The sequence below is a fragment of the Sebastes fasciatus genome, chromosome 15, assembly GCF_043250625.1.
Source record: "Sebastes fasciatus isolate fSebFas1 chromosome 15, fSebFas1.pri, whole genome shotgun sequence".
NCBI lineage: Eukaryota > Metazoa > Chordata > Actinopteri > Perciformes > Sebastidae > Sebastes > Sebastes fasciatus.
The window spans coordinates 15,688,181-15,703,499 of NC_133809.1; the positions used below are offsets into that span (position 1 = coordinate 15,688,181).

The 15,319-nt window shown below is 40.7% G+C and overlaps 1 protein-coding gene across 4 annotated transcripts in view; it reads right to left on the reverse strand.

Moving 5' to 3' along the window:
- fermt2 (FERM domain containing kindlin 2) overlaps nucleotides 1-11,730 on the reverse strand; it is a 48,424-nt gene extending 36,694 nt beyond the window's left edge. For all 4 annotated transcript variants that reach the window (XM_074661330.1, XM_074661329.1, XM_074661328.1 and 1 more), the window contains exons 1-2: nucleotides 11,356-11,730; nucleotides 8,583-8,740 (exon numbers count right to left, since the gene is read on the reverse strand). In XM_074661330.1, the coding sequence (XP_074517431.1) occupies nucleotides 8,583-8,739 (157 nt within the window). In that variant the 5' untranslated portion in view covers nucleotide 8,740; nucleotides 11,356-11,730. The remainder of the gene's footprint in view (nucleotides 1-8,582; nucleotides 8,741-11,355) is intronic.
- Between the last annotated feature and the right edge of the window lie 3,589 nt (nucleotides 11,731-15,319).

Here is a 15,319-nt window from a genome sequence, read left to right on the forward strand (position 1 = left end):
AAAAGGTTCATCAAGGTTGTGTCCGGTGTCAGGGACACACAGCTCACTTAAGTGAGAGATCCTATAAGGTCATGGCTGGCCTAAAAGGAGTCAGAGGACGTTGTGGCAGGTATTGATTCGACTTCACCGCAGATACACACAGTCCAAATCTAGATAACTTCTATTTTTCAGAGAAGAAAATGCTCTCTGATTTGACAACACACACACACAAATCCAAAACACGCTCCTCTATCTATAGCCTAAAGAATATAGGATGAGCCAGGGCTATGCTTCAGGAGAAGCCCTGCCAAGCGCTGGTAACACTCAGGCTTTACATCTGAGATTGGACAGAACACAACCTTTGGTGCGTCATGGTTCAGGTCTCACTTCACCTAACAGCTCTAGAGGATGAGATTAACCTGCTTTGCTAGAACTCAGGTCTACAGGTGAAGAGCTGGAGGCAGAACCTATACCAGTAAAAGACAGTGAGTGAAATCTTAACAGGAAATCTGGGAGCATCCAGCCTGTTAGAGTAAGAAGAGAGTGCAACAGTACAAGCTTTGATGCATTAGGAGAGGCCAGGAGGGCTTTTAGAGGAAACCTCCTTAGAGACAGTTTGTATCCATTTGTGTCATAATACAAACACAGCAAAACAGTGGGGGTACTCCCCCTCCGCCCTGACACAGCTTTATACAATTAAATGTGCAGGGACCCGGTGGAGTAATGACATTACAAAGAAACTCTGGGACTAAGATCAATGGAGCAGATAGGCAATATTCATCCGTCCTTCTATGCATGTATGCATCCTGCCAGACGTCCTCTCGGGACGGTGATAAGCCGTCCCACTGCTCTGCCACTGGGAGTTCAACAGGAAGCTCAGTTGCTCCCCAGTTTCTAGCTGAGGAGAACTTGCATGGTAGAATTACACTTGAGGCTGCTGAGCACAATTGCTTCCAGGTTCAATATTTGGACAATCTACAGCAGCACTGAAACAATTAGCAGTTAATAAATGAACAAACTAATCTGATAATCAATTAATCACTTTCATGTACGAATACAAAAACTTTCCTATTTACAGCTATTTAATTGTGAACATGTTCTGCTTGTTTCTTTTTATTATAAATTTAGGGCTGCAACTGACGATTATTTTTATCGGCGATTAATCTGTTGGTTATTTTCTAGATTATTAATCGATTAGTTGTTTGGTTTATAAAATGTCAGAAAATGGTGAAAAATGACGATCAGTGTTCCCCAAAGCCCAAGATGACGTCCTCAAATGTCTTGTTTTGTCCACAACTCAAAGATATTCAGTTTAATGACATAGATGAGTAAAAATATACAGAAAATATTCACATTTAAGAAGCTGGAATCAGAGAATTTTGACTTTTTTCCCCCCTAAAAAATTAGATATACCAATTAATCGATTATCAAAATTTGCTGTAATGAAATCATTTAAACAATTTTATCTCCGTCACAACTGCCTTAATAAAGCCTCTTCCCTCGGTTATGAAAACGAACACCTCGCTCTGTAAAAGGGAGAGTACAGAGAGAGACTGTGAGGCGGGAACGGGTTTAAATGAATGAAATGGGGGCTGAGAACTTAGACAAAAACATCATATCAGTTTACTCCAGTGGCTCACAGGTGTGTGGTGTTACAACAACAATGTGCTGCTCTAACATTTCCTTCCAATGGATCTACTGCCCTGCCACTACAGGAAGGGGAGAGGGACAAAAAGCAACAGTTCAGATTCCCAGAGGAGCCATGAAAGTTTGTTCAACTGCATGTTTCAGATGCCAAACATGACTAATTAGAGCGTCTCTAACAAGCAAAGCAGTCTCACCATGAAAGTTGACAAAGAGTAATAGAAAAAAAATGTTGATCATGCTGAGCTTTTCAAATACAAATTTGTAAAGTGTCCACAATTTCTAGATACCTTACTAACCTGTTCAGCATAATGCATCAGGTGATATTAACCCCTTAAAAACGGACCTCAGACAGATCGTTGTTTGCATGATCCTGTTTAAATAGATCTAAATTAAAAACCATAATAGCTAGAGCATTCATTCTTTTTACAGCAGAAAGCTAAGGCTTCAGTCTTTCGTGTCGTCACATTGTGCGCTCATTATGACATCATTACGTTACGTTGCATGCATTACAAAACGTGGTGACAACACGCGGTGGCGCCAGATTTCCCCGCAGAGAGATCGATCTAAAATGAAAAACATAATAGCTAGGGCATTCATTCTTTTTGCAGCAGAAAGCTAAGGCTTCTGTCTTTAGCGTCGTCATGTTGTACGCTCGTGATGACATTAAGTTATGTCACATGCGGAATGTTATTAAAACGCTTTTGCACTATACGATATGCTCATTTTAATGAGCAGATCTAAAAAACAAAAAAATGTGCATAGTTCCAATAACTTATGTAGTGTTGAAAAATGTTTTGTTCATGTTTCTACATTTAGAAATCTTTTGGATCAATTATTTTATGTTTATTTTGTAACATTTTATTAACAAACATGTATATTTTTTTTAATTTATGACACAATTTCAATACTTTTGTCAATTATTATGGTTTATTGGCTTATATAACCTTTTAGCTTAAGTTATACAGATTTTAGGGATATGAAGAATTTTGTGAATTTGAAGATACTCCAAGAAATGACATCACAATACGCAAAAATACCAATGTAGGCACTGGCGAACCACTTCAATTGCAGAGTTCAAAGGGTTAAGCAGCTGATACTGTTCCCACATGACCATTCATCGAGGGACTACATTGAAACTGAAAGCTGTCAAAGTCAAGTTTATTTCAGTCTTAACAGAAACTTGGTAGGATAGCACAGATTTACTACAACAGCTGGTTTCTTTCCGTGACACCGTCTCCTTTAAATTCTCTATCATAGAACTGAAGCATCAGCCAAGGACAATTTATCTAGTCCATATGGAGGCACATGTGACATTCTGACTGCATTTTTCATTCAATCCACCGTCTATGATGCCAAACAGAATATTGATAGAAAGAAATAATGAACATATTCTAAAAATATTTTTAGTTTGTGTGTGCTGCTAAAATTAACTCTATATATGTAAATATACTGGCCAGTGTGTCCATGTGTGAGCACAAGTCTTGAGTGCAGAACAGCACAATCACTGCAGCATCTTGCTGCTGAAACAGGAAAGCTCTGGCCTGGGCAGGACCGCTACTTAGGCTAACTACTTCCTGTCAGAGAGATTAGAGAGCTGGATGATCACACAGGCTGCCAGGTCGTTTCTCACTTCATAATGCCAGACATTTAAGATGGCTCCACAGTCACAATAATGAGTCTCATTACACACCGTGATCTATCTTAACTGTGTGTCATGGCAAGCCGATACGAGGAGAGGGAAAGTGGTTATAACCATCTATCAAAGAAATCACTCTCCTGGTGTGCGACATTGAATGTAAAGACGTTCACAGCTCTCCCATCATCGGGACAGATATGACTAAACTATCTAAGCTCTTCATCTCTCTCTCTCTGTAGGGACTGAAGACCCATCGTTCCCCTCAGCCCAACAGAATCATATCCTTCAAAAATTGCCATAGACACTGAGAGAACAGGAAGGCGGGAATGCGAGGAAGGCACAAGGGAGAAGGCGCATAAAAAAAGCCCAGAGGAAGTTCAGCATCCTGTGTTAAATCGCGTCTGTTTCCTAACAAAGCCTGCACTCCATTGTCAAACCGAAGCCATCTCCCTTTGGTCGCCAGCAGTCAGCATCTTGGCATCACAAAAAAAAAAGGACACAGAACTCAAATAGCTGACAGCACTATCTTGAAAACCAAAGCTGCTCAGAGGAAAATCACTTCTAATTGAACATTATAGCTTTAACTTGCTGTTTTGTTAGGAGGTGCATCTGGGGTAAGTTATTGTTACTTACAAAATTCATTTCACACATGATTTGCTCTGACAAAAATTGAAGTGAATGTGGGAGGATGACATTCGCCCGATTCACTCGCGATGGGAATATATGTAGGTCATCGCAAATACAAAACACACATTTTCACTGACACGCAGGGAAAGTTCTCTGCGGCTGGCTGGCTGGTGGTACGGCGGCCAAAAAACTGCCGGCCCCTCACTGGAAACAACCACATGAACTATCAAGAGTCACACTAGGCCAATTAGTTTGCACAACTTCTATTTATGGAACACTGAACAGTCAGCGTACATGAACCTGGTCCAGAAACCACCAGAAAGTGAACAATGTGTACTTCAATTTCTATTGGTTATTAAGCCTTGCTACGTGGCTGGAGGAGCGGATCGATGGCTGCCAAAAAAAAGTGAGACAAAATTAAAAAAAATATATATATTTAGATGAAGGGGGGAGCGAGAAAGGAGGGTGAACGCAGAGAGAAAGGAAAAGAGGGAGTTGACAGGGAGAGAGGGGGGGGGGGAGGTGGATGAAGCAGGCAGCGGAGAATCCAGCAATGACGGCAGCGACCAGAGAACAACATGCCAAACACTGGAGGTCATTTCCTGCTCCATCGAAGACTTTTATGGAATTCTAGCAGCGTGGCTAACGTCACAACGAGGAGAGACAGAGAGAGAGAACGCTCAGGCCCTTGCTCAGTCCACACACCTCCCTCCCCCCTCTCCCTTTCCCTCCCATTTTCTCCTCCATCCAGTCCCTCAGCTGTCTTTTGTGAGGCTAAGCAGAGCCAATACTACCAGGGTACCTCCAGCCAATCATTCACGTTTGCTTGCTACTCATGCTGCTCATTCCAAGACATGCCTTTTCAGTGGTTTTGCACAATTAGCTAAAATGTGCTATTCTTATCTATACGCTTGACAGTCTTATGCTACATGTCAACAGCCTCTGTCCTTTCCACGCAGCCCATTCATTGTCTATGTAAGCAGCCTCTGGTGGCGTGGCGGTGCGATTCGAGAAACGGGGGCGCCACGTTCGCCGCTCCTCATTTGCATAAAGTTGAGGTTTAAGCTACTTTATGCAAATCACGGGCGTCCGGCACGACTCGCCGCCTCTGGAAACTCCCCAGAAACTTTTAAACTAACCGTTGTCGATCCAAAATAAAGACAGATTTAGCAACTGCATGGCTTATTTCTCCCATAAAATGTTTTCAGTAACACATTTCGGTGAACTAGTTTCGTAATACAAGACAAGAAAGTTTCCAAACAAGCTGTCATGTTGGTTCCGGTTTGAAAGCTGGGAGCAGCAGTCCACGAGGGAAAGCCTTGTCCAATCGGGTGCCTAGTGCCTTGTGTCTCGTGGCAGCCCATCAAGCGCCCAATGCAATAAAAAAACACCCCTGTGGACATATACCATGAAGCCTTGACTCCAGGGGCGTGGAGTACACCATTATTACTAAAAAAAAAAGCTGGCCTTTCCACCTCAAGCGTGTGCAAAACAACAATGCATTTGTGTGAAACACTGATCACTTACTGTAAGCCACAGTTCACCAGACATACAAGCAATGTAACTTGGGAACAAACCCTTCAAATCCAATAAATCTCCCGCCAGCTAATGTTGTTTGTGCAATATTTGTTTTCCCTTCTAAATGGCGATATTAGCTTTTAGAGAGGAAGGGCACCACTTTTGGAAAACATCAACAAAGTCGGAGAAAGCAGCAGTGATGGTAAGCAAGGAGGGATGAAAGGATTACAGAAGCGGGGGACCAGGCGGTGGTGAATCAACTGGCTTTAAATACTGCTCTCTTGGAGGGCTGCGGGGGAAATGGAAGCAGCGTTCGCCGCTGTGATCAATAGCTAAGTGCCTTCCTGGCATTTGTCTATTTAATCCATTATCGAAGGCCATTTCGAGCGTGCACGCAATGTGGACGAAAGATCCGCAGCTGACAGGAAGAGTTGAAAGATGGATGCAGGATACATGTGGGCGACAGACACACCCACCGACCCTCACAACCCTGCTCACGTGTGGAAACAAGCGCACAGATATTACTAATGAGAACACAGGCCGTCGTACAGAAGACAGCTGACGGGACATTTTCACACAAACGTACTGCTTTTGCATTTACAAATGACTGCGGTAAAAAACTCCAGCATGCAGCAACAAATGTGGAAAGCAATTACTGAATCACAAGAGGTCCTTCATTTGGAGTGTCAGAGACCAAGGACAGAAAGAGAGCGGGGAAGTACAGAGAGAGATTCGTCATTGCACCAGGATGTCCTTTCAATGTGAGACGGACGCATCGCCTGCCAAAACTCTGTGGCATCTACGTGTCTTCTCTCACAGCGCCATTTATATGTGCATGTCCATTTGCACATGTACAGTGTCTATGTATAACCACCAGATCCAAGCTATCAGCTAATCCAGCAGAAGGTATGTGACAGCACTCCAGAGGTGTCCAGTGAGGACTTGTGCAACACTGTCACCAGTGAGAGCTGGGAGGTATAGAGACAGCTTACTGACACAAGAAAGACCTGAAGGGTGTCACATGAGAACAGTTTGCCTCCCATTTTCTTTAATCTCATAACGTTTAATCTCATTATCTTGCACAGATTGTTTCCACTCACCTCAGATTGTAACGCTAACACTTTAATACATAGCGTGGTGTTTGGTTTTTATCAGGAATTCTCCACTGAAAAAGCATTTAAGATGTTCTTACTTGGACACATTTTAAGCGAGGGTTTTGTCTAAACTGTCCCAAATGATCACTAAGAAAACGTATATTTTCTGGACTCTACTGGACATTGCCTGTTCCAAAACACAAAGTATTGTGCGTCACATGAATAGTGTACAGTTTCCTGCACTGTGTGGCCATGTGGAAAAACCCACGTTGTCGACAGGTTAATGATTACAACGGAAAACAACGTGTTGACCGAGGGTAGGAGGGAGATGGCAGTCAAATGAAATGTCCCCACACCAGTTAAGAGACACAAATACACTCTCAAACACTCACAGAGCAGCTTAATGTCCGTTCTGCTTCTCAGTAAGAGCGTCTATTACCTTTAAGTATACTACAGTAAGCTAATTTAACTGCAGTAATGGTGGTATTAGTACAATAAAGTGGAGGGGATTTAAGAATAGTAACCAAGGCTGAAATTACAGTACTTGTTTGATTAGACAGTGGAATAACCATGCACACCCATGTCCTGTTATTTTACTTTGACGCAACAACAGCCAACCATGGTCAACAAAACTATTGTCAACTGCAGACGTCAACATCACAAACCACCGGAATCCTGAACAGATAAAAAAGGACAAGCCAGCAGCAAAACAGCTACATCCTTAAGAAAAGCAAAACAGAAATTAGGAATGAGGAAAACAAAAGGAAAACTCCCATCACACCATAATGACGCATGTCAACTCCATATAACTGTAATACAACTGATTCAATTCCAAACACAAAGCAACATTTGATTTCTATAACAATAAAATTACAAAGTTAACACACTTTAATGCCTCATTTATCCAACTTTTATGAAACAAACAGCCACCACTGACTTTCCCCACACTACACCTCAGAGAAGGTGTCACATCAAGAAAGGTCATACCCTTCAACCAGACCTTAACAAAAAGCGCAAACACAACTCAAACAATGGATAAGGCCTTGAGTGGAGCTGAGGTGGGAGGACCGATGAATTCACGTCATCCCACGCGCGGCGGCGACGCCGCACTCGCCCAGCATAGATGCTGCTCAGCTGCACAGACGACCACAGAGAACAAAGACCTCAATTATGCGGAGCTCTAACAGGAGAGCTAAAAATGGGACCACGGGCAGGGAATAAAACCTTGGAGCGCTGCAGGAATGCCGAGCGCTCAAGCACCATCAAAACACAACACACTGTCACTCCCCAGATCGCACTGCCGCCGCTGAACTTTCTCCAGCCTATATGAAACAGGGCGGTGTTCAAGTGGCTGGAACAGAGGACTCTTATGCTTACTTGCACCCAAACTTGTCAAGTGCGTAACTTGCAGTTACAGAACAGTGTGTGATACAGCGGGGGGAGGGAAGCTGTGTATGGTTTCTTTATACCTTGGGTTACTGACCCATATACACTGCTGGGTAACAAAGAGGAATATTAACCCCTGAGAGGCAAGTCCACAAACCAGTGTTTGAGCTGGTGTCATGCAACAAAGGTCAAAGATAGCTAAATCTCCATATTCATTAAATAGTCTGCTGCACAATAAGTCTCAGTGTTTCTGGCAGAAAGAGTTCCCAGACTTGACAAAGATGTCTGTTTTTTAACTTTAGCGGGTATTGAGAAACAGTTTGTAGCCTACCATAGAAGAGTGGTATTTACTTACTGGAATCTCACTTCTCAGAATGGTAACTATTTTGAAAAAAAGAGGTATTTATAGCCCAACAAATATGAACAGATAACACAAGTCAGCCATTGACACATACAGAAATCCTGCTTTGGCAGGATGGTACGGGGTCAGAGGTCAAAGGAAATGGCTTTCAGTGCTGCTCACCATATCCGCTCTATTGCAAATCTGAAATCTGCAGACTCCTGGTGAATTGCTGTCATTTATATAGTGTCAAAATTAGTCAATAAAGACTAAGATCAAGCCTGTTTATTATACTTTCGATCAGCTGCTTTGTGAACTGTTCTGCCCCCAGCGTGACCGCAGCATGCATACGTACCTAATTTCTCCACGAGTTTGAGCATGACTCCTCCGATGTGGATTTCTCCAGTTACCCTCAGCGACACGTCCCTTTTGAGGTCGGTGACATGCATCTTCAGCTCCCACGTCCCGTCGGCGTAGCAGCCATCGGGCATCCGGATCCCGTCCAGCGCCATCCTGCCAAACAGACCCACACAGTCAGGAGGGGAGAAGGTCCAGCTAAACTTCTGTCACACTGGAGTGAGGAGTGACCTTTTGACCCTCCGGAAAGGAACACATATGGTGCAAAGCCCATGCATGCAAGGTCTTGAGAAAGAACTGTACCGTGTTAAACATCAAGCAGACTCTAGGCTGATGGAGTGTAAAATTAACTTAGGTTTACTTGAATACTGTTCTTCAGCACAGTACTTTACTTAAGTACTTTCATTTCTAAATATATGCTGAAACTATACATTTATACTCTATACTGCATTAACAGTACCTGACAGCTGTAGTTGCTGGTTACTTTGCAGATTTTACATTCAAAACGTGATTAATTCATAAAACGATGCACTTCTTTAAACAAACCAAAAGGGAATAAAAAAGGGAACTGGATTGGGCACCACCTAGACATACTATGCTATTAAAATAGTGATTATACAGAAAAGCATTAATACTTTCAAACACTATAAACACATAGAAAATGTTTCTACCATCAGAGATTTTGCCATACCATTATACAATAATGTGGTAGCTATCCTTTTAAAGAAGGGGCACTCCCGCGATATCTACGTTGGTATTACTCAACCTGGTGTGTCATGTCTGGAAGAGTTTTCCAAAGTCTGAAAAAGGAACCCTGATGGTGTCATAGTGATGTCATCAGGGTTACTGTATGTCAGCTGGGACTGGGACCACAGATTTATAATAAAAAGCTTGCGTCACACGGTGTGGAGTTTGAGCAATGTGGGCGAGGTACAAAACAAAATCGTAGGAAAAGTTTATCTACGTATTTGAGGGGGATACAATACACTGGATTTTCACCCGATTTCTTTATCAATAAACACTTTTTCAATTGATTTTCCATCGATATATGGTTCCTATCGCAATATAGGCTAAGCCTCATTTCTTTTTGCTCTATAATTTCACTTAAACAGTTATGCTCATATTGCACTAAAGTTCTTCAAATGAGAAAATACTTTTCATTTGTCAAGTATTTAATTCACACAGGAGTGTACACAAAATAGGCTTTACCATGTTGTTATTGCATATAGACTAATGGAATTGCCAGAAAACATGCTATAATGTGATATATATTGTTATCAAGATATGAAATTACCTATATCGTGATAGAAGATTTTGGCCATATCACCCAGCCCTAATATAGGTATATCAATAATCATGATATAAAATGACATACCATGATAGATATTGATAATGTCCACTCCTAACAAGGTTCATCCTTCATTGTGAGTACTTTCAATACTTATATATATATATATACAGTAAATATATTTTGCTGCTGATCCAGTACCACTTTGAAAGCAGAACTTGGTGTACTTTTCCATTCTGCTATTGTTATTTTTACTCTAGTAGTGAAGTAGGTAAAGTTAGAGGTACTTCTCCTAACATTAGCGTGCAGTTATGAGAATATAGTGGTATAGCAGATGAGGTATTCCAGCTCACTAATGCACATTTGACCCTCAAAAAGGAGTTAGAAAGGGATGAAGGTGAACTAAACCATCACTGTGGATCTTTGCTTTTCATTTGTCAAGTATGGAATTCACACAGGAGTGTACACAAAATAGGCTTTACCATGTTGTTATTGCATATAGACTAATGGAATTGCCAGAAAACATGCTATAATGTGATATATATTGTTATCAAGATATGAAATTACCTATATCGTGATAGAAGATTTTGGCCATATCACCCAGCCCTAATATAGGTATATCAATAATCATGATATAAAATGACATACCATGATAGATATTGATAATGTCCACTCCTAACAAGGTTCGTCCTTCATTGTGAGTACTTTCAATACTTATATATACAGTAAATATATTTTGCTGCTGATCCAGTACCACTTTGAAAGCAGAACTTGGAGTGTTATTCCATTCTGCTATTGTTATTTGTACTCTAGTGAAGGAAGTAAAGTTTAATAGAGGTAATAGATGTACTTCTCATCAACATTAGCATGCAGTTATAGGAATATAGTGGTATAGCAGATGAGGTATTCTAGCTCATTAATGCACATTTGACCCTCAAAGAGGAGTTAGAAAGGGATGAAGGTGAACTAAACCATCACTGTGGATCTTTGCTGAGGAATAAGACGCGCCCTTGTTGTGTAAAGTGAAGTCACTGCCAAAAAAAAAGTTGCATTAAAGCCTATCTATCTGTCATCCTCTTGATGTGAGGTTGTCCAGCACACACAAAGTGGCCTGGTGATCACAAACAGCCAGTCTGATCGATAAACCCTTCGGAACAAAGGCTTATAACAAGTTCAACAAGCAGCTTAGGAAGCCATTATATCCGCTAAAGTGCCGGTTCACCTGTTAGAAATAACGGTAAAGGACAAATAGGGAGTTCATTATGCAAGCAGAGGCTCGTACTAAACAGCTCCAAACAGCTACATGCTCACTCACTCACTCAGTCGGCTCGTTAAAGCTGTAAATTAATGTATAAAGTGTGTTTAAAAAGGCAGAAAAAAACGCTACAAATGAAGTAAAGAGTTGTCAACTGGGTTAAAATGTAACACACTCGACAACAGACTTCATATTTCATAGCTAGCACGAACATTTTGTTGTACTCACCTTCACAAAGAGGTTAAAAACCACCGCCGCTAAAACAGTCGACTAACACAGTACACAACAAGTTCCCCGTCTTTAAATCATGTAGAAAGTGTTTTTTTAGGGCGATAAAAACAGAAAGAAATCCCCCAGAAGAACTCGCTGAAGAAGTGAAGTATCCCAGTAACAGTTTTCCTGTGGAGGCTTCAGGCTTAATGGAGTCCAGCCGTCCTCCTCTCTCTACTTCTCCCTCCTCCTCTTTCCAGCAACAGGATCACGTCACACTGCTACAATCCCACTTTTCCTTTCAGATACTGGGAGCTTTATACTGGGAGCTTTATACTGGTCTCCTACTGGTGTACTGTCACCTCACACACACACACACACACAATCAGGGAACCTGTGAGTGGGAACTGTGGGTTACTTCCTTTTATATTCACCACCACCAGAGAGCCACTATGTAGAAAGTACAAGTCATGCTATTCTATCATTATTTGATGAGTAATTTGGTCTGATAATCAGCATATTTTTATTAAGGAAAATTTGAAAAATGTTTCCACTCCTGTAATTTCACTAAAGACAAAAAAAAAAAATCTTGTATTCATGTGATTTTTATCCCCTATCTCCTTTAACCCTATCATTCGGATATTACATTTCATTATGGACCTTAAAGGGGCTTTTTGACAACATTTTTATGTAGACAAATATTTAAAACACAATAACAACACAAATAAATTACGGCTTTTCCTGATAAATTAATCATTTTTAAAGGGGCTTTTTGACAACATTTTTACGTAGACAAGATTTTAAAAACATAGTGTTAGGGAACTGTGGGTTACTTCTCCCTTTTTGACCTTTTATATTCACCACCACCAGAGAGCCACTTTGTAGAATTGCAAGTCATGCTTTCTATCATTATATGACCAGTAATTTGGTCTGATAATCAGCCTTAACATATATTTTAAAACTGTTAAGAACAATTTTAAAAGTGTTTCCACTTCTGTAATTTCACTAAAGACAAAAAAAAAATGGTATTCATGTGATTTTTTATTTTAATTTTATTTTTCTTACTACTCCACATATTGTTGGAGGGTTTAAACTACAGAAATCCTAAATATTTAATCATTAGGGTTAGGGTTAACCTTATCATTCGGATATTACATTTTATTCTGGACCTTAAAGGGGCTTTTTGACAACATGTTTACGTAGACAAATATTTAAAAAGAATAGTGAGTGGGAACTGTGGGTTACTTCTCCCTTTTTGACCTTTTATATTCACCATGAGAACCACTTTGTAGAATTGCAAGTCATGCTATTCTATCATTATTTGACCAGTAATTTGGTCTGATAATCAGCCTTAACATATATTTTAAAACTGTTAAGAACAATTTTAAAAGTGTTTCCACTTCTGTAATTCATTAAAGAAAAAAAGAAATCTGGTATTCGTGTGATTTTTATTTTTATTTTATTTTTCTAACTACTCCATATACAGTTGGAGGGTTTAAACTACAGACATCCTCAATATTTAATCATTAGGGTTAGGGTTAACCCTATCATTCGGATATTACATTTTATTTCTTTTTTAAGGGGCTTTTTGACAATATTTTTACGTAGACAAATATTTAAAGGGACTGTTTGTAAGAATCAGAAATGCTTGTTAACAGTGACACCTGTGGCCGTTAAGTCAATGAAAGTCAGCGTTGGGTTTGCGCTTGTGCTCGCTCTAAATAGACATGAACTAGCATCGCTCAAAACAGTGAGGCGACACACGTCAGCTAAAACCACAATATCACTCTATATTTCAGCTGCTTGGCAGTAATGTTAGCTGACCAGACGAAGGTCTCTCCATGAATCACTGCTGATCCTAGTGTTGGCTTTTCCTGCCTCAGCCTCCCGACCGCGGTCAGACGGAACAGGGAAGACACCGGCACCCGGTCGGAGACGATAACGTTTCTCGCTTCGGAGCCCCGTCACTTCACAAGACACGGAAAACCTCTGCTGGTCTGGAGGAGCTGCAGCAGTTATTTCTGCACAAACGTCCACTGTACATTCACTAAATATTCTCAGAGCTAAACTAACTCTTCTGCAGTGTGTAGTGTGCGCGCATGAACGTGAGGTGGAGTGAGCTGAGTGAAGGCAAGCAGGCAGAGGAGCAGAGACTCCGGCCCTGGAGACCAAAGCTACGGTCTCCCGCGCGTCCTCCGACCGCGGCCAACACTGTTTTGCAAGACGGGCCTCACTAGATATAACTTAGGGGTTTTGGTGCTTCCGTGTAGTTTGTGTTGGAGTCTTGTCTGAACAGCGTAGACACACGCAAGCGCGCATATGCGAGCGCGCATGGGACACCGACCCACGTGTAAGAAGTAACAAACATTCCCTTTAAAAAATAATAGTAATACAAATAAAATTATGGCTTTTCCTGAAAAATTTATAATTTCTTTAAAAATTGGTGGGTCTGAAATGAATGTTTTGTTTATCTCTGTGGAAGATATCTGAACTTTTGGTTGCCACTTCTGACAAGGCTTATGAGCCAATAGTAAAACGACGTTGCTATCACGTGGTAACTCAGTTAGTGTGGAAAAAAACCGGATAAATGGCGGTATTGACAGTAAGTGCCTGGCAACGACTTGTTGTGAAGTAAAAGCATTGGAACGGGGGAGGGTGAATGTGACATCTAGTGGCTGAATGTTATCAATGTTATCAATAGCACCTTTAACTAGTGATTAAAGGCGCCGGCAAGTAATACAAACAATATTTACCTCTTGACATAGACTTTTAAGAGTTATCTGCCAAAATCAGTGTGAGTGTTAGTGTCAATATCACTTTTAGCTTGCTAAAATATTAATAACAATAGCTCTAAGCAATACTGTATGTACATGTGAACAGTATAAGACATGGCTTGCGTTTGAATATGTGTTTTATTACAGATTTGGTCAAACTGCAGCCCTCTACAGTACAAAAATCAACGCTATGTGGATAATGGACATGCAGTGAAGATCTCAAGCTGCCTTTTATGGCAATAATGCTGCTGAGCCTTGAAGCAGCAGCATCCAGGGACCTCTGGGTCTTTAGTCCCGGGACGGAGTTACAGCACAAAATAACAAGACATTCTGGTTTTGTCACTTTAACAGTTTTTAATAACTGAAAGATTTCTCCATTTAAGTGTTTTTCCTTTCAATGTAGACACATTCATTTGGACTATAATCCCCAGTGGAAGACTGTGAAGTGTAGAAATTAGCCAAGGTATACAGATATATCTACTGACACATCACATTATGTTGAAGCAGCATGCTGTTTAGCTGGTCCAGGTGGAAGTTTGTCAAACTATTTCACATACTCTTTGGGGTTTTAAAGTGAAGAAATACATGATATTCATTATTTATTTCTAATATATAAGTACATACCTCACAAAATGCAGAGGAGGGAAGTATAAAGTCGGCTACCAGTGTTTCCAAATTGTACTTTAAGTACCACAAATACATAAATATACTTGGTGACTTCACCTGATTGCACATATGAAACTCCTTCTCCTGCATGCACAAACTATATTCAGCTCTCACACAAGGCCAGTCATTACCAGAAAGTCATTAAATTACTGAAACTCAATAACAGTTGACTTTGATTTGCCAATAGACATCTAAAACCGTCTGCAGTAGTCTCCCAAATATAGCCCTGTACCTATGAGAAAATAACCCTGTGCAGGTCAACATCATGTGTTTATGAATGTTTTCTTACGTGCACCAAATTCAAAATTGTAATTGTAGATCACAACTTTCTTCATCCATTAAATAGCAAGACACTGAAGATGATATCATCTTGCAGGTTGTTGCTCACGTCTTCACCACTACGGATGAATAATGGCATTTTTATGAGTGCATTCAAACAAATGATCAGCTGGGGGCTGCTGTCTCCTTTCTTTCCAAAGCACAATACGCACTCCAACACACACACTCTCTCCAATTGGTCTGCAGTATAAAGACCCATGAAT